This window comes from Ostrea edulis, chromosome 1 (genome assembly GCF_947568905.1).
Source record: "Ostrea edulis chromosome 1, xbOstEdul1.1, whole genome shotgun sequence".
Lineage (NCBI taxonomy): Eukaryota > Metazoa > Mollusca > Bivalvia > Ostreida > Ostreidae > Ostrea > Ostrea edulis.
The window spans coordinates 25384864-25409954 of NC_079164.1; the positions used below are offsets into that span (position 1 = coordinate 25384864).

Here is a 25091-nt window from a genome sequence, read left to right on the forward strand (position 1 = left end):
TGTAATGAACGGTATATCAATTGGTATGAAATGCGTCAGACAACATTTGACACAATGACAGGTTTTATGTGTAGATTATATCATTATAATGACGAACGAATTTGCAAAATTATTACTTTAAACGAGCCTGTTTAAAACCCTTTAACATCGACTTATTTGTCAATACCCTGCCTCGATTTTAAAATTGACCATACGCAAAACATGCTCTCGGGTATCGAATCACTTGAGAGATATAAACACCATATGCAGGTGATAATGGAATATTGCTTCATCATTAGATCACAATGATTGAAAATGCATTTATAAATTCTTGGGGTTCATCTCAAGATCTTTGTTCACCTGTCTAAAACTAATTTGTTTAAAATTTCTTTTCATACTGTGGTGTGGGTTGTTGGAATGAACTTCCGTTATACTATTTATATGCAATTCACTACCTGTAAATAGTTTTAAACATAATATCAAATTATGATAAAATTAAATAAGAGAATTGTCTACAGGTCATGATTAGAATATTCAATTTTACTGGGTAATTTATTTTAAGTTTTGATATACTTTCCATTGATTTTACATACATGTATGTATATATTGTATATGTTTGTATATGTTGTGTGTATTGTCATTAATAATCAAGAGAGACTAGGGCACTGCTCTAATTGACTTACTTTCTTTAAGTTAAATATCATTTTATTATTACTATCATTATTGATATTAATAGTATCATTGTTATTAGCATCATGATTGGGTTCGGCATTTAGAAGTGAGAAATACAGTCATATCTTTTGGATATGACCTTACAATGGAGGCCCCGTGTCGCGGCAGGCGTTGGCATATTAAAGAACCCTCACAGTACGGCTATAACCGCTAAGTATAGGTCTGGATTCGCGGTACGTTACCTCCAGTTAATGACGTCTCAATATGAGTGCAAAATTCTCGACGGGACGTAAAACAAACAAACAACCATCATGTTTGGAGCTATTCCGTTTAGTGTACCCCTTCAGAGCTTCCATACATACATTCACCTTCTAACTCATAGTGTCAGTGTAAAGGAGATCCTTCGAACTTTTGATTTACTTTTTTTATTGAATTTATATGACCGACTGGTATTTTTTATCATTAATGTAGGTATCCATCCCATCACCTAATGTGTCGGGCGGCGCTGGAGGTAGACTGAAGTATTGTGATTTAGAGAGGTCACGTGAGTTACCAAATGGTACCATCAGTTCCTGTCAATTCCAGTGTTCTTGTAACAACGTGGTGGAATGTACCGAAGCTTTCATCTTTATTTCCATAAAGTCTGACGATAATTGGTCTTTGTGTGAGATAGCTGCCTCCTAGTCCAGTAGCTACTGAGACTTTCCAAACTTTCGACCCGGGAATCTTATGGCTACCATTCTGTTACACCTTGTATATTGTAAACCTTGGATATCGAAGTCTTCTGTGATCCGATAGAATCAAAAAACTGTATTTTATGCCCTGATCTTGAAAGAACATTATCGACTGGTTAATATTTGCCCTACTCTATTCCCGAGATGGGATTAGATAAAACCAGTGGTCAGTAATGTTGCCACTCATTTCTCTTGACATGCATTGTCCGCTTCATTTAACTCAGTTGAGCGAAGTGACCTTGAGATTTTCATACGATTTTACTCACTTTTGTTTGGATATGACAGGCTATAGAAAACCACACGATGTATCCCCAATAGACACTGTATGCAATGCCGAGCGTGGTAAATAGGTAACAAAACTCATTTTAAATCACGAAAGGTTACCATAAAGAGATGTATTTAAAACTAACCTTGGTAAATGTGATAAACTTGAATATTGCCAATTAATACAAGAATAGTAACGTATTTTTAATTTACAATTTAGGGATAGTCTAATTTGCAATTTAAATTAGACTAAGCTTTGCAGTTGACTTTAATAGATATTTTCTAACTGTGTCGTCTACTGTCTAATGATTCGATAGAGGTAAATTGACGTGAAAGTACAGGTTGATGGAAGGATAACTCAATGTAGGGTTATTCTTGTCAAATTGAACCCATATGTGCATTCGTCTTGGTTATTATTGAGTTAACTTGGCCTCCGCCCTATCATGTTATTTGGATTTTACAACAACTGTAACACTCGTGCAATGAGCACGTGACTGAATTAAATGGTTAGCTACGGTTATTTGTCATTTTCAATACCAATGTTACATCGAAAACAAATTTCTACTATCTCTTTGCAACAAATGTCTACAGGAATGGTAAAGCAACTACCACGAAATCTACCACATGGAAACTGACTGTAGTATAATCGTTGTTTATCCATTTTCATAAAATATTATTATATCCCTCTTTAAATTCTACTTACGCTGACTTTTTTAGTTGTTACCCTTTGATTTCTCAGAAACTGGTCAGGATACCCTAGTGCTTTGGGAGCTCGTTTCGTAACCATGAAGTCCAAAGTTAGATTCTCCATCCCTGCGGCCGGGTCACATGATATTGGTAGTACTTGTTTCTTCGCCTATTGCGTAGTTGGTATCGCATGCAAAAGTCACGGATCTTTGATTAATATATCATGGTAGACGTTGGTACTATAAATAATGTTGTGGCCGTCAGTGCCATGCATAGATCAAAATTTGTGGCACTTCATCCACAGTTGCACAACGGATCTTGAATGTGATGCCTTATTTATCTATACAATATATATAATTATCACACGTCGGGTTTTTTGTTGTTTTTTTTGTTTTTGTTTTTTTGTTTTTTGTTGTTTTTTTTTTTTTTTTTTTGGTCTTCCAAAGGAAAGGAAAATTAATATTTTTTCTACAATTACAATTTTGAATAGCTATATGTAGGGATTGGACTTTCATCGTATTTAGTCTTACCGGAAGTCATATTCATGTGGATACGTACATTGGTACTCCATTGATCAATCCCATATATCTTATAAAGAACACAAAATTCAGAGAGCGGAGTGGACCGAAAACCCTTGGCTAGTGCAGATGACTCCTCCCAGGCACCTGATCCCTCCTCTGGTGTGTCCAGAGATCCGTGTTTGCCTCTATTTCGTATTGCTTATAGGAGTTATGAGATTGATCACTGTTCGTTATCTTCACCTTTCATGTTCTTGCGTATAAAATAGGTTGGGAGACATAAACGCATGTTATGGAATCTTTGTTACATAGATATGGGAAGTATACGATGGAGAACCTGAAGTAATTCGACATGTCATGAACACGAGTCGTTAGTTTGCCGTTAACATCTATATTCAGCAAATCACCCAAAATGTCTTGCTTGTATAAATGAAATTCACTTGCATTTGCAAAATACGCAATGATTAAATAGTGAGTTGATAACGGAATGCTTCTCGTTAGGTATATGTCGTATCATGATATCCATTACTATAAATCAGCTTAATATTCTCGATTGTATAAACTCCACTATGAAAAAGGTAAAAATAACAGTGATCAATCTTACAACTCGTATAAAGAATACAAAATTAAGAGTAGGGCAAACATGGACCCCTGGACATTCCAGAGGATCAGGTGCCTATGCGGAGAAAGATTCCCCTGTCGACCGGTCATATCTGCTGTTAGCCTTATATCTTGATCAGGTGAACGGAGAAATTCTTAGACGAAAGCCATGTATAAAAAACGGCCTTAGAATCGGTATGAAACACGTTAAACAGCATTTCACCCAATGATAGGTTGTATTGATAAATTAAATCGTTATAACGAACAAGGAATGTGTATTTAAAAAAAATGCTTCACTACCAAAATAATTTTTATAAGAAAAATTTATCAAAAAGTAGTTGTAGATCTACATCAGGTTTGGTACGTTGTATGTGTACGTCCCCATGTGTTTAGAGTTGTCACGTCCCCATGTGTTTAGAGTTGTCACGTCCCCATGTGTTTAAAGTTGTCACGCCCCCATGTGTTTAAAGTTGTCACGCCCCCATGTGTTTAAAGTTGTACGTCCCCATGTGTTTAGAGTTGTACGTCCCCATGTGTTTAGAGTTGTACGTCCCCATGTGTTTAGAGTGGTCACGTCCCCATGTGTTTAGAGTTGTCACGTCCCCATGTGTTTAGAGTTGTCACGTCCCCATGTGTTTAGAGTTGTACGTCCCCATGTGTTTAGAGTTGTCACGTCCCCATGTGTTTAAAGTTGTCACGCCCCCATGTGTTTAGAGTTGTACGTCCCCATGTGTTTAGAGTTGTACGTCCCCATGTGTTTAGAGTTGTACGTCCCCATGTGTTTAGAGTTGTACGTCCCCATGTGTTTAGAGTTGTACGTCCCCATGTGTTTAGAGTGGTCACGTCCCCATGTGTTTAGAGTTGTCACGTCCCCATGTGTTTAGAGTTGTCACGTCCCCATGTGTTTAGAGTTGTACGTCCCCATGTGTTTAGAGTGGTCACGTCCCCATGTGTTTAAAGTTGTCACGCCCCCATGTGTTTAGAGTTGTCACGTCCCCATGTGTTTAAAGTTGTCACGCCCCCATGTGTTTAGAGTTGTACGTCCCCATGTGTTTAGAGTTGTACGTCCCCATGTGTTTAGAGTTGTACGTCCCCATGTGTTTAGAGTGGTCACGTCCCCATGTGTTTAGAGTTGTCACGTCCCCATGTGTTTAGAGTTGTCATGTTCCCATGTGTTTAGAATTGTCACGTCCCCATGTGTTTAGTTGTACATCAGGCTTGGTACGTTGTACGTGTACGTCCCCATGTGTTTAGAGTTGTACGTCCCCATGTGTTTAGAGTGGTCACGTCCCCATGTGTTTAGAATTGTCACGTTCCCATGTGTTTAGAATTGTCACGTTCCCATGTGTTTAGAGTGGTCACGTCCCCATGTGTTTAGAGTGGTCACGTCCCCATGTGTTTAGAGTGGTCACGTCCCCATGTGTTTAGAGTGGTCACGTCCCCATGTGTTTAGAGTGGTCACGTCCCCATGTGTTTAGAGTTGTACGTCCCCATGTGTTTAGAGTGGTCACGTCCCCATGTGTTTAGAGTGGTCACGTCCCCATGTGTTTAGAGTGGTCACGTCCCAATGTGTTTAGAGTTGTCACGTCCCCATGTGTTTAGAGTGGTCACGTCCCAATGTGTTTAGAGTGGTCACGTCCCCATGTGTTTAGAGTTGTACGTCCCCATGTGTTTAGAGTGGTCACGTCCCCATGTGTTTAGAGTTGTCACGTTCCCATGTGTTTAGAGTGGTCACGTCCCCATGTGTTTAGAGTGGTCACGTCCCCATGTGTTTAGAGTTGTCACGTTCCCATGTGTTTAGAGTGGTCACGTCCCCATGTGTTTAGAGTGGTCACGTCCCCATGTGTTTAGAGTTGTCACGTTCCCATGTGTTTAGAGTTGTCACGTCCCATGTGTTTAGAGTGGTCACGTCCCCATGTGTTTAGAGTGGTCACGTCCCCATGTGTTTAGAGTTGTCACGTTCCCATGTGTTTAGAGTTGTCACGTTCCCATGTGTTTAGAGTTGTACGTCCCCATGTGTTTAGAGTGGTCACGTCCCCATGTGTTTAGAGTTGTCACGTCCCCATGTGTTTAGAGTGGTCACGTCCCCATGTGTTTAGAGTGGTCACGTCCCCATGTGTTTAGAGTGGTCACGTCCCCATGTGTTTAGAATGGTCACGTCCCCATGTGTTTAGAGTTGTCACGTCCCCATGTGTTTAGAGTTGTACGTCCCAATGTGTTTAAAGTTGTCACGCCCCCATGTGTTTAGAGTTGTCACGTCCCCATGTGTTTAGAGTGGTCACGTCCCATGTGTTTAGAGTTGTCACGTCCCCATGTGTTTAGAGTGGTCACGTCCCATGTGTTTAGAGTTGTCACGTCCCCATGTGTTTAGAGTTGTCACGCTTGTCTAGTGAAGATGAGAGACGGCTCCGAATACAATACATTTATCTGATGTCCTGGGACCACCCCTACCCCTTTGGTGTGTAATTTCTCAACCTATACAGCATTACTTTGCGTTAAAAATGCCCAGCATCATTTCTACTACCTAGAATAACTCACAAAAGGAGCGAGGAAACAGCCTGATATCAAAAAAAAAAGATCTGGTATCATCAACAGGCACACTGCGTGGGATTAAACATTTCCCTGTTTTAGTGTTCTCTATCTACAACAAGCTCACACACTTTTAGATACACTTACTTTGTATACAACAGATTCTCGTGTACAGTGTATATTTTTATTGATATAGCCCTCATCAAGATTCACTTGTGACGTCATAATCATTCAATAATTCTTGACAATCTTGATAAAAAAAGTGAAAATAAACAGTAATCCTGCGTCAAGCTAAGACGTAAACATACACTTTAGGCAGTGCGTGTTCCTTCGCCAAACGCTCGGCATTTAAAAAAACCCCGAAGGTCCTGAGTCGCAACAGTCGATGGCACGTTGAAGAATCCTCACTGCTACGGCTGTAAGCGCTAAGCATAGGTTTAAATTTGTGGTACAGACGTACGGCTGGTGACGTATCGTCAAGACGTAAAACAAACAACCGAAAATTGGTCAATCTCATAAACCCTATACAGAATATAAAATTGAATTAGGGCAAATACAGATCCCTGGAAACACCAGAGGTGGGATCAGGTGCCTAGGGAGATCATAAAATTTTACAGGACATCATTCCAAACCGATTGGATTTCGTGGGATTTGATAGTTACCGACTGTTTCTAAATGGTATACATTTACATTCACTGAATGTTTTCTCTTATATTTTTTTTAGATCGACATTGCTTTCATCATGCAATAAATACATGTCTGTTGCAAACTAGTTTGATCCGGTATTCTAGTACCACCTGTCAGCAAATTCATTACCAAATATGGAGTGTCATCAAGGTCAAAGGATGCATTGGCTGTTCTGTTTAACGTAACAAATTGGTCAACCATATGATATTTTAGATCTTAATTCTAGTTGATATTTTTACAAAAATACATAAAAAATACGCGGGTTTTGCATTTTGTCTGCAATGCTAGCTACATGTATCTTCACCACCCGATGAAACAACAAAAATTTCAAGCATTTTTTATAGTTTAAATACGTATTTTACATGTATGCATTCTACAAAGGCTAACGACCCTTGGACAATGTGCGAAACAAATGCTTTTAGTTCTCATGTATTAAGTTTACAAACTTCAAAATAATGGTTTCAACTGTTGCTATTTTCAGTGGGTGGATGTAAATACGTAGATCAAGCGTACAGATCAAATCAGATCGGAAGAACTTGTTTTGAGGGTTGTCAAGGTGTTATCGTTATGAACGTTTCTTTCATCGGGTATAGCAAGCAAAGTTTCAATTCATAACATCAAAATTTTAAAAAATCGTGAATGAAGACGATACAGAAATATGTCTACATGTATCTCTAAATCGTGATCTATTCACTGTAGATTGTTTTGCGAATTTGAAAGTGGATATTGTTTACTTTCAATTTAAAGATTATTTTAAAGAACCATTTCGTTCCGGTCGTCAAGCATAGCCAATAAAACTTTTTGCTGAACCATACTGAGAAAATTTTAGTTTTCCAGTTTGAAAAAACGTTTTTTCGTTGTCCTGGGATGTTGATTTCCGTGGTCAGTTCCTGATTCAACCACTTCCTTTGAGATGCAATACGATGATAAAACTCAAATCTCTGTTTATTGAAACAATCCTTTGTTTTCTGATCCCCGAACAAAACTACGTGGTTGATATTTGCCTTAATCCAACTTTCTGGAAACAATTCTAGGTGTGTGTGTTTGGTAGAGTTGTCAACACAACGTTTAAATTTAAAAACCTCTGACTCAACGTAATCAACCACTTTGACTAGTTCTGGTTCGGTGTCTCCTCGTTCTATATTACATGGAGAAAACAAGCTGTCTTTAGACTCAAAATGCCAGCATGTCACTGTAAATGTGATGATTGGCTCAGTGTTGATGAAGTCGGTTATTGTTTCCAACACTGTTGGTTCGTATGGCAACATTTCAACGAAATCTTTATCGTCCGATTGAAAATGTTCCAATACAAAATGAAAAATTGCATAAATTATTCCAGTGACTGAAAACATCAGATTTATAATTCCAATACCGATATGGATGCCATACTCGTTGAGTAATGCTAATGATGATGGCTTCGGCTGAGACACAAACACTATTCCAGAAATAAAAATGCAAATCCAAATGATCAGAAACACGCTGCTTACGATAGATACTACAGTAAAATACAATCTGTTTGTGTCTATCCATTGATCAGTGTCATTATTATCCTGCAGTTTCTCAACAAAGCTCGTGGTCGATAGGACATCTTCGTTCCAGTTTTTCTTCCTTGTTTGACGTCTCTTTGTTAACAGAACGTTGACCACAACAGAGGGCAGAACTACTTGGATACTAATAGCCACTCCGAGTCCGAGAAGAATACCAATGAAAATCCCTACGTTCATCTTAATGTAGTACTTCGTCAAATTCAAAACTGTTTAGCCTAAGTACTAAAACTCTTTGAAATGTTTTACCTTTACGAATAGATTCAACAATGCTTTTTGGCTAATTATATGTTAATAGCGTTTGTGTCCTATGGTGACTCTGTGCAGCCATAAGTAATAGGAGAGAAGATCAGGCTATTCCTTCCGTCGAATCAGAGACTTTACTGGGATTATAGTAAACTTCGTTCTGATGTTACAATCGCCTTTATGGCGTTTTATCAGACTTTTTCTGGGAAGTCGCGGCCAGTGTGAGACCACTTGGTGGAAGAGTAAATTTCAATGACCACACTATGTACATTTGAGCACATGTATCCATTGACATTCTAATGTATGTAATAAACTGACTGTTCTAGTGTAGGAGAATCATCATTATAAACAATCAGTTTAGCTATGTGCTGTGCACGCCCATATGGCTTCATCTTCAAACAGAATGAAATTAATAGTAAGTTAGTGTTAAACGTCTTATTTCTTCATGACAAACCCTCCTTTTCCTGATATAGTAGACATATTTGCCCCATAACACTGGGATGTAATCTTATATGAACGAGTTTTTAAGTTCAAATTGGTACGGTGTGGCATAATCATATACTGGTATCCCCTTACTAGTGACGCGATTACGCATCCGTAAATCAGGATTTTGCAATCGGGTGCAAATGTTTATCATGATTAAGAAAAAAGGGTTCTGCGTTTAGATCAGGAAATTAGCATGAGAGAATATTGTTTTGTTAGTGTTCTTTCTCGTTGAATAAAAATAAACTAACTTGACCATCAGATATAAGACTTTTAAACGTTCTTCTGATCAAAGATATCAGATTGAGACGGAAAACAACGGGGGCAAGGAACCAGAAAATGGAAGTCATTAAGTTGAGTTGTGTAATAATACGCGTTTTATCGTTTTACTTTTTATATATTATTTATCCCTTACAGAGAAGACTGTGCAACAATTAACCTAATCTCAATTTTAGAGTACAGTCAAACTTGTATTATTATAGCATAATATACAAACTCATTTAAACACATTTAACCTGATCAATCATACAAACAACTGACGATATTACAACAAGTACACAATAATGATTATACAAACGATAAATTCCAAACCTTTTCCATTATAAAGCATAAAATGTACATACAAAACAAACATTCCCCTTTACTATTTAAAAAACAGATAGCAGTCATTCATGACGTCTGTTGAAGGACATTTCACTAGCTAGGAAGGTGTCTCCTTGCATGATAGGTCCGTGCCAAGGATTCCACCAGGATACATTACCGTATAGTCCGTTCAAAAACGCAAAGTCGCACGCCGCAAACCACCAGCCTCCGTGGAGACGTGCAGTGCAGTTAACATTGTCATTATACGGAGGATCCGGTGTGTAAAATATCTTACCACCAAGGTTGGCCTGTGGGAGACCAGTGTCCATCATCATATCTCCTAAATAGATTAATGAAATGTCTATATATAACACGAAAAAGAAATTAAAACCCCTGATGGACTCTAACCCGCGATCTACAATTCAGCAATCGACGTGCTAACCTACTGAACTACTCAGCTATACGCGATAACAATTGAAATGAATAGACAAATATTGCTAACATTCATATTTTTATCCATGTTTTAAAAGAAAGTCAGCTATTGTGACGATGTACAGTACCTCCTAATTAATGTAAAACATGCATGTAGTACTGTAGTACATTACTTAAACACTTCAAATGATTTTGAATAACCTGACTTCGAAATGTGTGGCTTTATACTGAGGATGCATTTGGTGTACGTGCGTGTGTTTATGCATGTTATGTGTGTTGTGTGATTCTGTTTTGATACGCATAGAAGTGGAACCTCTGTTTCTGCGATGATTTTTTCATTTATATTTTCACCTACCTGCAGTTCCATTAGCAGGACCTCCTAGTGTGAGTCTATAGCGATTCGACTCGTCGCCCACGGCAAATATATGGTAGTCTTCGAACCAAGTATCTCCACTTGTAGAGTTTATGATGATATGGAGACTGGAGTGGTTTTTCTTGGTTAATACATGAACAATCTCATTGCCTACATTAGACAGAGAAAGATACTATCCTGACCAAACAAAAACCTTGCTGGTCTTTTTTGGAAATGTCATTCACTTAGTTACCGATAAATAGTGTTACCTAACCAATATTCGGAATGGGCACTGCCAAAACCGTTCCGATATTCAATCCACGTTCTGTTAAAGGAAGTTGATCCATCGAAGCGTTTCTGGAGCACCTGTTAAAAGCAAGACAACACAAAAATGATGCCCCCGAGGTAGGCTCAAATGATGTGCAGAAAACATAGGAATTCGTTAGCAGCATTGGTGATTATGAACTACGATTTAAAATGTGTTATGTTCGGAAGACATAATTATGTAAATTTGACACCCCTCAATCTCCCAGATAGACAATTTTTAAAAAATATATTAATAAAAGCTTGAAAATATGCATCAGCTTAGTATATGTACTAACACTATTAAAATCTATAGTTTGAAAAGTGAAGTCAAACAAACCATGTACACTACAAAACGAACTATTCAACTGCCTATCATTTGTGAAGATTTTAAAGATAACCAAAATCCTGACATAATGCACCACCTTGTTATATCGATCAACATCCTGTACAATAAGAATGTTCTAGCTCAAAATTCTGAAGGAGGCGTTGATCGGACAAGCCTAGCATTAAATGAACGAACAGGGGTAAAACAGTACGACCCATACTTTATGAAGTCGAAGGGTAAATATAAGTACAAGTGTAGGCAATTCATACAATTTCTAAAGGGTTTAGTTAGAAAATGCGATTCAAAAATAGTCTTGGTTTTTTTCACTTGAAAAAGCAAACATACGGTCCATCCTCCTGGAGGGATTTCCATGTTACAGAACACGTCCACGGGACGAGATACCTCTCTCCAGGGGTAGATAGTGTACACACCTGACCGATTTCGTCCACTCTGGTAGATGTCCCAACAATCAAACGGAAGATTTCCTGTGGAAAAGACCAGATAAAGAAAGTGAAGAACAAGTTGCACCGGTTTATGGCTTGATTGAATATTGTTTAACAATGTGAGTGGGACACTCAAGAATATTTCACTCGTATGGAGATGTCACCATTGCCAGTGAAGATTTGCAAAATTTAGGCCTATGTTCGGTGCTTACGGTCTTTAAGCAGGTAGGGATCTTTATCGCGTCACACCTGATGTGACACGGGACCTTGGTTTTTGAGGTCTCATCCGAAGGACCGCCCCATTTAGTCGCCTCTTACGCTAAGCAAGGGGTACTGATTACCTATTTTAACCCGGATCCCCACGGGAGTGCACCGTTTGAAGCAAAATATTTCCCTTTGAAGTAATTGAAATGTCCGTGACGTTTCAGAAAGGACGCTAGACCGATTTAAACGGTCATAGATAAAATAACGTACATGTATAAGCACCATTCATGCTGTTGCAGATCAAATAGATACTCAATAATTTGTAGTTAGATATTGAATTTATTTCATGAGTAAGACAGGATTTTTTTTTTCACGAGTGCGAAGCAATAAAGGAAATAAAAAACAATTCTGTCGTACGAGTGAAATAAGGAACTGCGAACGATATTATTGTTTCGCCGCCTACCTTCTGGTAAATGTTTTTTTAAAAGTTATTATTTTGAAATGATTTGAACTGATTTTTCATGTCAAATAAATATTTATATAAATTTTCACAAAAGTTAATTAATTTAACAAAACGAGGTTAAAATCGCATATTTCACTTTAGAAATCAATGGAAAACAAAAAAATATTTTAAAATACCCCCTGTGAAACACAAATTCCTTTTTACATGAGCCGGCCCATAATAGATTGTCATTTAGCAAATTCAAACCAAGACTTGTTGTTTCGGGGGGGGGGGGTATATGTTTACAGACTAAAACACAGCGAAAATGTTCACTATTCGAACAATCACAAATGGGTATCAGGGGCCATGAATTTTCACAATTTCAGTAGCAGCACCCTTGTTTGTAGGACGGTTCATAAAAGGCGAGCTGAATATAACCAAAATTAAGTCATGCATCGTATATAGGCGAATGATCGAACACGGTTAGATGTAAAACAGTACGCCCTGAACTTTAGTTTTCAAAATTTAACACAATTCGTCGGACCTGCAACATATGCAGTGAAAGAACTAAAAATTGCAATGTCCTCTGACGTGATGGCTGTGTTCTATTATGGCCGTTTCTGGGAGTGATTAATCTGAGGCTTACCCGTAGCGACTGGGGGTGTTGTGACCTGGGAGTGATTAATCTGAGGCTTACCAGTAGCAGATGCGGGTGTTGTGATCGAAGGACTATCTCCACCTGTAGTGATACAATCACGGGTAGGGTGTAAAAACTTCAAATATTAAACTCTCAGTAAAACCTGGGTAAAATATCAAAGATACCGTTAAACTGCTTCCAAAATGCATATACAGGTACTATTAGTAAACCTGGTTCACTTACTTTGACTGAGAAATTATAACGAAACAAAATAGATTTTTCAATCATTAATGTCTGATAAATTGATATAATCTACTCTTTGGAGCGCATGCGTCTTCCTAATATATTTACAACGCAGACGTAATAATAATGGCTTCTAACAGTTAATGATTGATACCTGTTAATATTAAAGGTATTGACTGCTTTATTGCAGACATGTAAGACTTATTACCAATAGCAGCACCTTACCTACAGCTCCATTTGTAACAGGTCTTCATTTTGTTGAATCCAAATGAACAGTGTCTACAAACACGCTTTGACCCTTGGCGTGGCCTGGATTTGAAATCACGACTTACTGGAATCAAATCTCGCACTCGCAGCAGTATAGACCGTTCAACCATTTTAAAACTGTATCGCCTTATCATAGCGACAATGTCACACACTACACCGACACTGAGAGGGGAGGTGAGGTAGAGCTATTGACGTTGATTTTAAGAAGTAGAGGTATACAAGATTTTCGCGTTACAATGTTGGGATGATAAATCTGAAATTAACATGCTTGTAGCTAGCCTAAGTAAGGGATAAATGTGAAAGAGTCAAATGTATGTCTCTGCTGAGAATCGAACCCGGTACATCTGGCATAACAGTCCAGTGCTCTACCGATCGAGCTAAAGGTGTAACTGACTAGCCAGAATTAGGAGAAAGGACATGTACACTGTATCTGACAATACCACATTAGAACAAGGAAATTTAGACGAAAATGATACCCACTTTTGCTGCAGTCCGCGGTTGTGAAATCAAATTTCCTATAGGGTAGTGTGTGACCAAAGCGCCTGACCAATCACTAACGACATTAAAAGACTTTCTGACTCACAAATGATAATGAAAGATGCCAATGAAATCATTCTGACGATGCGTCAGAATGAAGGTCACATTTCTAACCAAATACAAGGATATAAATCTAACTGGAAATGCAGATATAATTCTGTTGGATGCCTTTTTTCGCTGAACCGAGATTAAAAACAAACAAGATTTCTACACTACCTGCCTTCAACTAAAAAGATGAACCATGGCTATACTTACAGTTTATATTACACAGATCTGTGGAACAGCAGTGCGAACATGTGTTTTTCAGGGCTCTTTTTCCAAATATTGATCCGCTTCCGATATGACATGCCTAAAAGAAATGGTTAATTTTGACATGCCTAAAAGAAATGTTTAATTTTGAATATGTTTTAACACGTATGATAACCAGGCATATTAAAAGTTAACAGGGTCAAATAATCCCTGCAGTGTATGCAGCTTGTTCAAGGTCAACAAAACATGTTCGGGTAGTGTAGGGGTTAATGCACTCGATTTCCACCACTACGACTTTTCAGGATCGGCAGTGGTTGTATGTGAGAGGGTACATGTATTCTGGTTGCCCACTCGGACACGGTTTCCTCCAGGTACCCCGGTTTCCTCCCACATCAATGACCTTGTTTGTAATCGTCGTTAAATAAACAAGATTACCACAAGTAGCCATGTCCCCCACCGCCGCAAAAAAAGTTGAAGCACAAAAGTCCCATAACTTCTGTACTGAAATTTGTCGAATCAAAATCACGACGCAATCTGATCAACTACATATGGTGACTAACAACCCTATAAAATTTGAACAAAATCCGTTGAGTGGTTTCCACAAAGTGTTCCTATAGTGTAGCATGTACAAATTCCACAAAGTTCCATAACTCCTGTAAAAATTGTCAAATCAAAATGGCGGCATAATATGATCAACTACATATGGTGACAAACAATCCTACAAAATATGAACAAAATCCATTGAGCGGTTTCTGAGGAGTTGCGTCCACAAAGTGTTCCTATAGTGTAGCACGTACAAATTCAACAAAATCCGATAACTCCTGTAAATATTGTCGAATCAAAATGGCAGCGCAATATGATTAACTACGCATGGTGACTAACAAACTTACAAAATATGAACAAAATCCGTTGAACGGTTTCTAAGGAGTTGCGTCCACAAAGTGAAGTGGGACGGACGGACGCACGGACACCGGTATTTTTATGTCCCCTTCCGCGTTGCGGTGGGGGACCAAAAAAAAAACGAACATGAAATGCATGGGGGGGGGGGGGGGCAGAATCCGGCTTGTGATTGTTAGTTTGATAACAATACAGAAACCTGTTGATTTATGTAAATATGCTGAACTACACTCTTAACGTACAGTTCCAAATTTTCGTTTTCATTTCGTGATTTTTATACGTCTGTCTATAGACGGAACGTATTACATGTATGTTATGACACTGTATGTCCGTAAGTCCGTCAGAAGTAATGTTTCCTAGACTTTTTCTGTAACGGATGTATATACAGCATTGAAATTTGGTCACAATTTTTTTCTCAAGAAGCGTAAAAGAGAGTAACTATGTATTTCAGCTGGATTGGTGCACCATGACCGTAAGGGCCAAAAGTATGTCAAACAGTTTTCCGAACTTTTTTTGGTTACGGATTCATATATCCCCCTGACATTTAGGCACACGTTTCCTCTTGGAGGAATACAAGTTCAGTTTGCATTTCATCTGGGTTGGTGCACCATGGGCTAAAAGTAAGTCAAACAGTTTTCTGGATATCTTTATTCGTAATGGATACAGGTATTGCCTTGAAATGTTGTCGCTACCTCCCTCTCAGAGAAATACAGACTCAGTTTGCACCGTGGCCTATTTTATGCTAAAAGTAGGTCAAATAGTTCCCTGGAATTTTTCTCATTATGGATACTGATATTGTACTGGCATTTTGTCGTCACTGTCCGACGGGCGGATGATGTACCGTTTGCGGAACTCGTGTTCTGTTTATATCAAATTAAATGTGTTATATATTCAGAAATTCCATGTTACGATATTGTAGTAATCAGTTCATCGCTATTAGCTTTTTTCGTTTTTAGAACTTTTGTAACATGAATTGAATTAAATAATTTAGAATGAAATTCAATAAAATTTAGAGTGAAAGTTTGAATCCGCTCACTGAATGATTTAAAATTTTGTCTCATGGTATAATTGGGTTCGTTTCCCGAGTCCCATTCAAATTTCGCTTTCGAGTTATTGAGTCCTCTCTATTATCATCCTGGTTTTGCAAAGGGGATATTGGGAACTCAGGGTTTCCTTTTAGTCATTTTTCTATAAGTTAGTTTAAACAATATTTTATTCAGAAATAAGTTGATATTAATGTTTACAAACAATGTATTGTGAATGTATTGTAGATTGAGAAACAAGCCAAAAGGTTTATATTAATCTTGCTCTCATTATGAAAAGTGAGGATAACGAACAGTGGTCAATCTCATAACTCTCATAGGTAATACAGAATAGATAGTTGGGCAAACATGGACCCCTGGACACACCAGAGGTGGGATGAGGTGCCTAGGAGAAGTAAGCATCCCCTGTCGACCGGTCACAAGTGAGAGGTGAATGGAAATTCTAAGCATGAAAGGTGAAGATAACGAACGAACAGTGATCAATCTCATAACTCCTATAACCAATACAAAATAGAGAGTTGGACAAACACAGACCCCTGGATATATCAGAGGTGGGAGCAGGTGCCTAGGTGGGGTTAGCATCCCCTGTCGACCGGTCATACCCGCCGTAATCCCTGTATCTGTATCATATAATAAGTCATAATTATGCCAATTATTACAATAATACATGAAACAAAAGAAAGAGGGAAAAAGAAAGAAAATCTGGAATTGAAGGATAAATACACGCGTTTATATGTAATAAGTGTCGATACCGATCAAATTAATATAAACTATAGACATTGTTGACGTAACATATTGCAGATTTATACCATGCAAGGTGAAGATAACGAACAGTGATCAATCTCATAACTCCTACAAGCAATACAAAATAGAGAGTTGGGCAAACACGGACCCCTGGACACACCAGAGGTGGGATCAGGTGCCTAGGAGGAGTAAGCATCCCCTGTTGACCGGTCACACCCGCCGTGAGTCCCATATCCTGATCAGGTAAACGGAGTTATCCGCAGTCAAATCAGTGTGCCAAGAACGGCTTAACAATCGGTATGAAACACGTCAGACAGCATTTGACCCAATGCGGGGTTGTATTGACGAACTAGATCGTTATAGCGACCATAGAATTTGCGAAATGCTGACTTCAATCGAGACTGTTGAAATCCCTGTACCATCAACTTGTTTGTCAGTAGCTTACCTCGATTTAAAAACTGACTATACCCAGAACAAGCTCTTGCATATCGAATCAGTTGAGATATATAAACACCATATGCAGGTGATAATGGAATATTGCTACATAAATGTGGGAAGTTGACGATGGAGAAGCTGAAATCATCCCGTTTGTCATACAGTTGAGTTGTCAGTTTGCCGTTAATATCTACTTTCAATAAAATATCTAAGTATGAAGCAGAAGTGGAAGGTCACAGCGAGAGATTTTTTCTTCTCACGTAGAAGTTTTTGAATAAATTCTGCTTCATATGAATATAAAAACAGGTCAGCTAACAAAGGAGCACAATTCGTGCCCATGGGAATTCCAACAGACTGTTGGAAGACCTGATCACCAAAGACCACGAAGATATTGTCAATGAGGAACTCTAGCATTTTTTTTATTTCAACTTCAGAGTACCATGTAAAATATAGGTAAACAAACACAGGTTTTGTACTTATTACAACCCTGGTGCCCACGAGTATATTCTACATACAATATGCATGTAACAGTAATTGATATACAGTATTAGAAAAGTATTCACGGGTAGGCTTAGACACCTTTTACTTTCAACAAGAAATGTTTGGACTAAATAAAAAAGTTTGTTGTTCAGATCATCATTAAGCAGAGATGCTGAAGTGTCTGCATTATCGACAACAATATAAAGTGATGTATCATCAGCAAACAGTTTGACCACACATGCAATATCTATGACCAACTCATTTATATATATTTAAGAAAAAGTAGAGGACCAAGTAAACCCCCTTGGGGTACTCCACTCTGTCTGATTTGCTACCATTAACTACGACGTACTGTTTCCTATCATATAAGTAACTTCTAAACCAAGATAGTAATTCACCACGTATTCCAATTTTTCAATCTTGTATGGTAGCCCATTATGCCATACTTTGTCAAAGTCTTAACTTAATTCGAAAAAAATATAACTCTTAACTTCTTTTCCCTGATCGAGTGCCTTGTAAAAGTCACTGGTGATTCTTACTAATTGATTGACTGTAGAGTCTTTAGAAATTTCTATAAGTTCATATTGTCTTAAAAATGAAATCTTTTTTTCAAAGGTGGACGCAGGAGTATGAGTGGTGCAAAACTGTGGATGACCGACGGACTCAAACAGGTTCAAAGCAAAGTCATTTCGGAGACCCTAATGTCAAATCTCACTGGATCACGAAAAATCTAGCATAGAGTTAGGCAAATGTTGCTGTGTGGAAACTTCGTATATATTAAAACAATGTGCACACAAAAACAACGTACAGAGAGAGGTATATAACTCACATGCTTATTTATACAGCTTGTAGTGTAGAAAATATCGCCAAACTCTATATTTTCTTGGATGTGACAAACCTGTAGAAAAGAAAAAAAAATGGCGTAAGTAGCTATTATAGTTGCATCGTGTATTGAACCAGCTAAATTTTCAGAAATAAGAATTATGCTACTAACTTGGTCGGGAGCACAAACCACAACTCTGTGACAAAGAGTGGGGTCGGTAACCTCTTCACAGGTAAAGCACAATGGGCCTCTCGAGGCGGGATATTCTACAGTATGCATCTTAGAATAATTATAGATGTATAAAGGACAATCCATGTCGTGAGCTGGGGTTATAAATTAAGTTATTTCAGTTAGTTTACGCTTTATAAATAGCAAACATTAAGCGTAAACAACTCACAATTTCATTTCGTTTGCTTAGAGGTTCTCAATGTCGAGGTGAATATTGTAAAATGTTGACTTGTAAAATGAAATATTGTTTAAACTAACAAAATCTACGATTTCGTTATTATATGTATTTGATTGTACCCAACATCCTTTAACAAAGATCATCGACCCTAATTCGAATGGTGTGCTCAGTGCAGAAATATGAAGCGTGTTTGTAGTGGCAACTTGTATACATGTTTCATGTTTTGTGTATTGAATTCTTCATAATTTATGGAAATATAAAAAAGACATATTGTGTAAAACTGGTAAACTATTGATAGGAAAAGGTTTATATATTTTCCATAGATAATCAATTATTTATGATAATAATGAAAAATGTTGTCAATGGCAAGAACTCCAATGCTGATTGTAACCTTGATGTATATGATATAATCAAGGTTCTGTTGTATAGTGTTAATAGCAAACGCAATTTTACACAATAAATTCATCTTTAAAGACAATGAAATTTTGTGATATAGATGAAATTAGAAGCTAGGCCAATGAAATTTTGCGTTGAATACAATCTAATTAAAATCAGACTTTCTTAAATCGCGCCGTATACTCTGCGTAAGAAGCGATTGTGAGCGTATTTTAGGATCTGATTTTAATTAGATTGCGTTGAATAAACCACTAAAGCCCAATCAAATGAAATTTCGCGTTGCTTATAAAACCAAAAAACACCAAACCTTGTGAGCCGCACCCATGGCTGTTACATGAATCCCCATCACAACACTCGTAACATTCTGAATTGTCTGTTACGATTGAGAGAGGGTCTCCGGCTGGTACTGCACTAACATTGGCCGAACATATCTACAGAGCACATATTCTATAATAATGGTGAAAAAGTAAAGATTACGAACAGTGATCAATAAATCCTATAAAAAATACAAAATTAGCACAGATCCATGGATGCACCAGAGGTGGGATCAAGTGTCTAGAAGAGTAAGCATTCCCTGTTGACCCGTCACACCTGTCGTGAGCCCTATATCTTAATCAGGTAAACAACGTAACCCGTATTTTAAATCAGTATGTAAAGATCGGCCTATCAATAGTATGAAAGTGTAACACGTCAGACAACATTCGGCCTGATATGATGAAAGATTGCACAGGTATTTGTAAATTGTACCATTACAACGACCATAAAGATTGCGAAATGCTGACGTTAAACGAGAGTTTTAAAATTCCCGTAACATCAATTCATTTGTCAGTAGCCTATCTTGATTTAGAATTTGGTCATACGCAGAACATGCTTCCGCGTATCGAGTGAGATGAGATACATAAATACCATATGCAAGTGATAATGCGGGAAGCTGGCGATGGAGAGACTACGGTCATCCCGTTTGTCATAAAGTTGAGTTGTTAGTTTGCCGTTAACGTCTATTTTCAATAAAATATCCAAATATGAAAGCAGATATGGGAGAGTCTGTAGTGTCTTTTGTTTGCTAATCGACGTATGAATGAAAGTAAGTGTTGTTAATACATAAAACAATGTCAATGTATTTAAATACCGAGTTGAAAGTCACAGCAAGATATTTGTCGAATAAAGTATGACTCATAAGAATATAAAACAGGTCAGTTAATGAAGAGCACAATTTCTGTCCATGAGAATTCCAACAGACTGTTGGAAGACCTGATCGCCACATAGATTCTGTCAAGGAGGAACTCTAGAATCTTTTTAATATCAACTTCAGTATGACTGATCACAAGTCATGAATATTTCCAAATTTCTTTTTTTTTTTTATTGAAAAAGCACCAGTTTATGATGTGAAAAAGCCTAGTCTTTAATTCATCATGAGGAATGATGGTGTATTATTGAGGCTGCAAATGATTTGTTAATATTTCGTCCTCAAATACCGGGTACTCACGCCTTACAAAATGAACTGTGGTTTGTAGTGAAACCCTTGCGCAAGTTAACTCGTTGTAACAAGATACCAAACCTGATTTATCGAGATACGAACTCGTTGTAACAAAATACCTAAATTGTTATAACGAGATAATTAACTCGATATACTAACTCGTTATTATGAGTTATCTTTTCTACTGAGCACTTAAGATTTATCTAGCACAGATGTTTAAAAAAAACCTGTTAGTTTATTTTAAAAAAGGAATGCAAACATATGATGAAAATTTGGCGCCACATGATAAAGACATTTCATACATCAGTGGTAAACACCCAGCAATGTATATAATGACGTCACTACTTACCGACTGGTGCGTGCAGCCAGTGTCATACACTGTGACACCATTTATCGTAGTGTACTTCCGGGTAAAACATGTCTAGAAAATGCACAACATTCAGTGTCTATGAAAAAAAATCATACTACAGTAAAAAATAAAAACCCTTATTTTCTCCCTCACTTCATTTATTCGAATATACATATAAATAAAATATAAAAGCGACTACATGTGTATGTACGTGAGATAAAGAAACACAAGTGATGTACATTTTGTATATAGGAAACTTAATACATGTTCACTAATACTTTATTACATTTGCATACGTAAAGCAAAAATATATGCAAACTTGCATTTTGATTACCAAGATGTTTAAATACCATACTGTATAAAATAAAACGTTTTAATAAAACGACATATGCTTGTAAGATTGCTGAATGCATCTCCTTCCGTCCGAAGCCAAAGAAAATTGCACTGATCTAATACTCGAAGCGAGTTAGTGTGCTATCGCATGGCCTCATCATTTATTCCAAATAATCACGTGACCTTCCCGAAAATCTGTTCGAATACTCTAACGCTCAGAATTATAAATACTCTTAAACAAAAGGGGTGACACGACCGGAGAGAAATACGTTTCTTGCTTGTACCATGTTTAAAACGCTTACTGGTACGACGACCGTATACCTCGAGCTCTTTTAAGGAGAAGTATAGTGTCGTCACAAGTGGTTATTTTTGCAATATGAACTCAGAAGAGTTAATTGTGGTTATGAGTACTCTATCAAATTGTTGGTCACAATGCGCGCAGGACTGACTCTACTTGAAATCTAAACCTACTTAGATGTTATTCCTTTCATTAACCTTAGAAACTAAATTATATATCTTACCTCTCCAGCATCACACTTCTGAATACGATGACAATGTCTCGGGGATACGCTCTCGGTACATGATAAACAGTACAGGCATTCTACAATTATTACATGTACCATATATGTAGTTTATGATTTTCAATTACTTCACTAAAACTACGTGTACATAAAATGTGTATTCAAACAATCGTAGCGTCATTTGACTCACCTACTCGAGCAATAATGGTCGTCCAAAATATGATTACAAGCGTAACCACAATGAATGGACCTGACATGGTTTCAGCGTTCAGCTAGTTTGTTCATACACTGAATATTTAGTTATAATCTTTGTTCACACTACTTGTCGACCGCGCATGTGATAACTGAGATAAGGCTTAATGTCTGTTCATGGGGATGATATGACACATTTTGACTCCATAGTATAGCAGTAACATGCTTTCGACGAGACAGAAATTACGGAAAGGTATGACCCTAGGGTCTACGGACTTTATTTCTAATTTTTAACTGTCGAAAGTTGGCAATATCGACTTTATTATCTAGGAAATGCCGATATATTTATATATATTGCCTTCTTTGTTGTTGATAATGCCGACTTTAATCTTGGCATTACAAACTTTGAATAGTGTGGTCCAAATTAACGACATTGATTCCATCCTTAAGAATCACAGCAAGGCGTAATCAAACATTCTGTATAATCGGGGATTCCTATTATGTAGAAATTACCCCCATTATAATAGTAACGAAATATGGACATTTATTCCTTATATTCATATTTTGCAATCTAACTAGTACCCGTACATGTAGTTCCTATATCGAATTATCATTTTCCCATAACCAAACAGCAGGGGATATCACAAGCAATTCTCCCCAGATACATAAATCGAACAATTGTTTTGTCGATTATAAGAATTACCACATCCTTCTGAAATGTTACACCATGATACAAACCATATGGACATTTCTTCCTTGCTTCCGTCGGACTTTACACCAGATATGTGAATACATTAAATCCTTCTTTCTGGAGACACATGTATACAGCAAAATATACGCATATCCGAAATTCAATACTGTATAATTGCTCGTCACAAAATAATTTCTATTTACGTGCAGGTCCAGGGATATTGCCCATACTAGTGGGTCCATTCCATATAGCTGGCTAGCTCCACCCAAGGGAGATTTCACCTCAGATTTCCATTTTTCACGATCCTGAGGGTCGGCGGTAGAGAGCTTCCACTTTCTGCGATCTCTCTCCGTCAGGTCATTGACCAACTAACTCCCCACCTTCTAGAAACTTGTAGGTTGAGTGCGCACTTGATTGCACTGCTGGATCTGACTACGTGGCCGTGCCAGCAGGGTCTTCTCTCCCTTAAAATGGGGTCGAGGTCCTCGAGATCAAGCCGCCCCAGCAATTCATTTGACTACACAGTGGCCATATCCTCTGGCTTGATGTTACATATCTGTCTGATCAGGGCCATGGCAATGCGCTGTGTAGGCGATGGAGGTTTGGCTTGGTCAGCGGCCAGGTCTCACTGGCATGGAGCAGAGCGCTCCGCACACAAGTGCTATACACTCGACCACGTGTCTTGTACGACAGGGGCCGTGGTTTGAGAACCAGTAGCAGCTCCTTGAACTTCTTCTAAGCAGTCTTCACACGTGTAGTAGTTGTAAGACCACAGCCACCGTCTGTGGAAAGCAAGTCTCCTAGGTAGCAAAAGAAACATACAACCTCCAACTTGGACATCACTCTGCGGTCTGCCGTCAAGTAGAGATATCTTGAGCACCTAAAATCAGGGTCCTCCAACAGGTGCTTCAGCCCACTCCATATCTTGTGCACCCAGTACTTGTAGCCATTGCAGAAAATACTGTTGCTGTCTATACCTGTACGACAGCACATAGGAAGTTGCCCGAGTCGTAAAGTTGGTCAAGACCCGTACCGCAGATTATGATCTCGGTTGTGCCTGCATTCATTCTCGGTCATTTTCTTTCTATAGCTTCTTTCCAAGTCAGGAGTCTCTTGACACATTCATCTAGTCAGTCAACAATGATAACTAGGTCATCTGCATACAGAGCACCGACGCGGAACTTTCGTGAAAGAGCCTCCCTAAGAGCGGGGGGGGGGGGGGGGGGGGGGGGGGGCAAGCCGGAGACATTACCGACAGATCTCTGTAGTCTATCAGCACTGCCGATCGTTCATTCTGTATATGATTTAGCCATTATAGAATATTGCAACGGGGTTTTCACAGAATTGTCTGTCCTGGCTGACATCCCAACTCAGATCTTAAGGATCCTCTGTCAAGCCACAGTAGCTACAGACACCAGATCATCAGTCTATCGATGACTGCTGGTTAGCTCTGCCAGCCAGGTTGTGACAGCTCATAACTCAGAGAGGGGGCTCTTTTACCAGGCTATTTACCCATAGCTGGGGATTGGATTGGTGAGTGCCAGAACGTGTCGACGCGTAGGTGGGTCATGCACACTGCACCTTTAGGGCTCTAATCTGCTCCGAGAACCCTAGCTGATCAGCCTGGGGCCGTAAGGTACCCAGTTTCCGGTGTTCACGCTAGGGTCTTGCCAATGGAGAGACTGTGTACCAGCAGGAGAGACTTGCACACTCGGCTCTCTTTTCATACCAGAGTACGTGTACTAGCTGGCGACTGGTGCTGCAAGCAGGAAAATATGAAGCTATTATTACTACATACTATCACACCATGTTAGCAACAGTACTTGACGAATCACATAGGCCTGTGTATACACACACCAGCTAACTTAAAGAAGTTTTTCCAATAATAAAGACAATAATCGCTATAATGATTTTGGCCTTACCCTGGAACCAAAACCTCTATCCCTGGTACATGTATTATGAAATTAAAATTTTGGTAAAGGACCTCTGCTCATTATAAATATCCATTCTGTTTCAATTTTGCAACAATAGCATTAGAGATGTTTTTAAATGTTTTACGCATAAACACTATTTATACCAAGTTTAGTTTGGTCCTGTTCTGGAGTCAGAACGTTGATTAAATTTACAACTTTGGTAGAGGCCTTTCCGCTCTACTTTACTATGCATTTAGTTCTTGTTGCAGATGTGCGTTTGTAGATGATTTTTGAAAATTAATCGTTGGCAGTTTTTGCCTCACCCCATAGGTCCCAGGGATGCAGGAGTCCTGAAATTTACAACTTATGTCACCCTTGTAAAGATACCAAATTTGAAAATAATTGGAAAGGTAGTTATCACGGAAAACT

General features: G+C 38.3%; 2 protein-coding genes across 5 annotated transcripts in view; one reads left to right on the plus strand and one right to left on the minus strand.

Annotated features, from left to right (window-relative positions):
• The window catches only part of LOC125663973 (uncharacterized), a 34185-nt gene extending 32020 nt beyond the window's left edge, over positions 1-2165 (plus strand). The window contains exon 14 of the mRNA XM_056142756.1: positions 1123-2165. Within this exon, the coding sequence (XP_055998731.1) occupies positions 1123-1335 (213 nt within the window). The 3' untranslated portion in view covers positions 1336-2165. The remainder of the gene's footprint in view (positions 1-1122) is intronic.
• Positions 2166-9438: 7273 nt separating this feature from the next.
• On the minus strand, positions 9439-23591 carry LOC125663801 (uncharacterized). Of its 4 annotated transcripts, XM_048896172.2 has the most exons (12): positions 22057-22775; positions 21867-21946; positions 21013-21084; positions 19494-19617; positions 18556-18650; positions 18391-18459; positions 13969-14062; positions 12727-12768; positions 11286-11425; positions 10579-10675; positions 10313-10480; positions 9439-9865 (listed from the first exon to the last, which is right to left on the minus strand). In XM_048896172.2, exons 1-12 carry the CDS (start codon positions 22121-22123, stop codon positions 9609-9611), a joined length of 1305 nt encoding a protein of 434 aa, XP_048752129.2. In that variant the 5' UTR covers positions 22124-22775; the 3' UTR covers positions 9439-9608. The 4 variants fall into 4 exon arrangements, with proteins under 4 accessions (XP_048752129.2, XP_056009279.1, XP_056009281.1 ...); XM_056153304.1 differs by lacking the exon at positions 22057-22775 and adding an exon at positions 22953-23591 and having other exon boundaries at positions 18391-18707; XM_056153306.1 differs by lacking the exon at positions 22057-22775 and adding an exon at positions 22953-23588 and having other exon boundaries at positions 18391-18650.
• Between the last annotated feature and the right edge of the window lie 1500 nt (positions 23592-25091).

Bases quoted from the DNA above. Each gene is read 5' to 3' on its own strand.
- LOC125663801 (XM_056153304.1), bottom strand. From the start codon at position 22,977: ATGGGCAATATCCCTGGACCTGCAC. The intron at 21,085-21,866 runs GTAAGATATATA...TGCATTTTCTAG, and splicing joins AGAAGTGTGATGCTGGAGAG to ACATGTTTTACCCGGAAGTA. The intron at 19,618-21,012 runs GTAAGTAGTGAC...TGTGCTCTGTAG, and splicing joins CTGGCTGCACGCACCAGTCG to ATATGTTCGGCCAATGTTAG.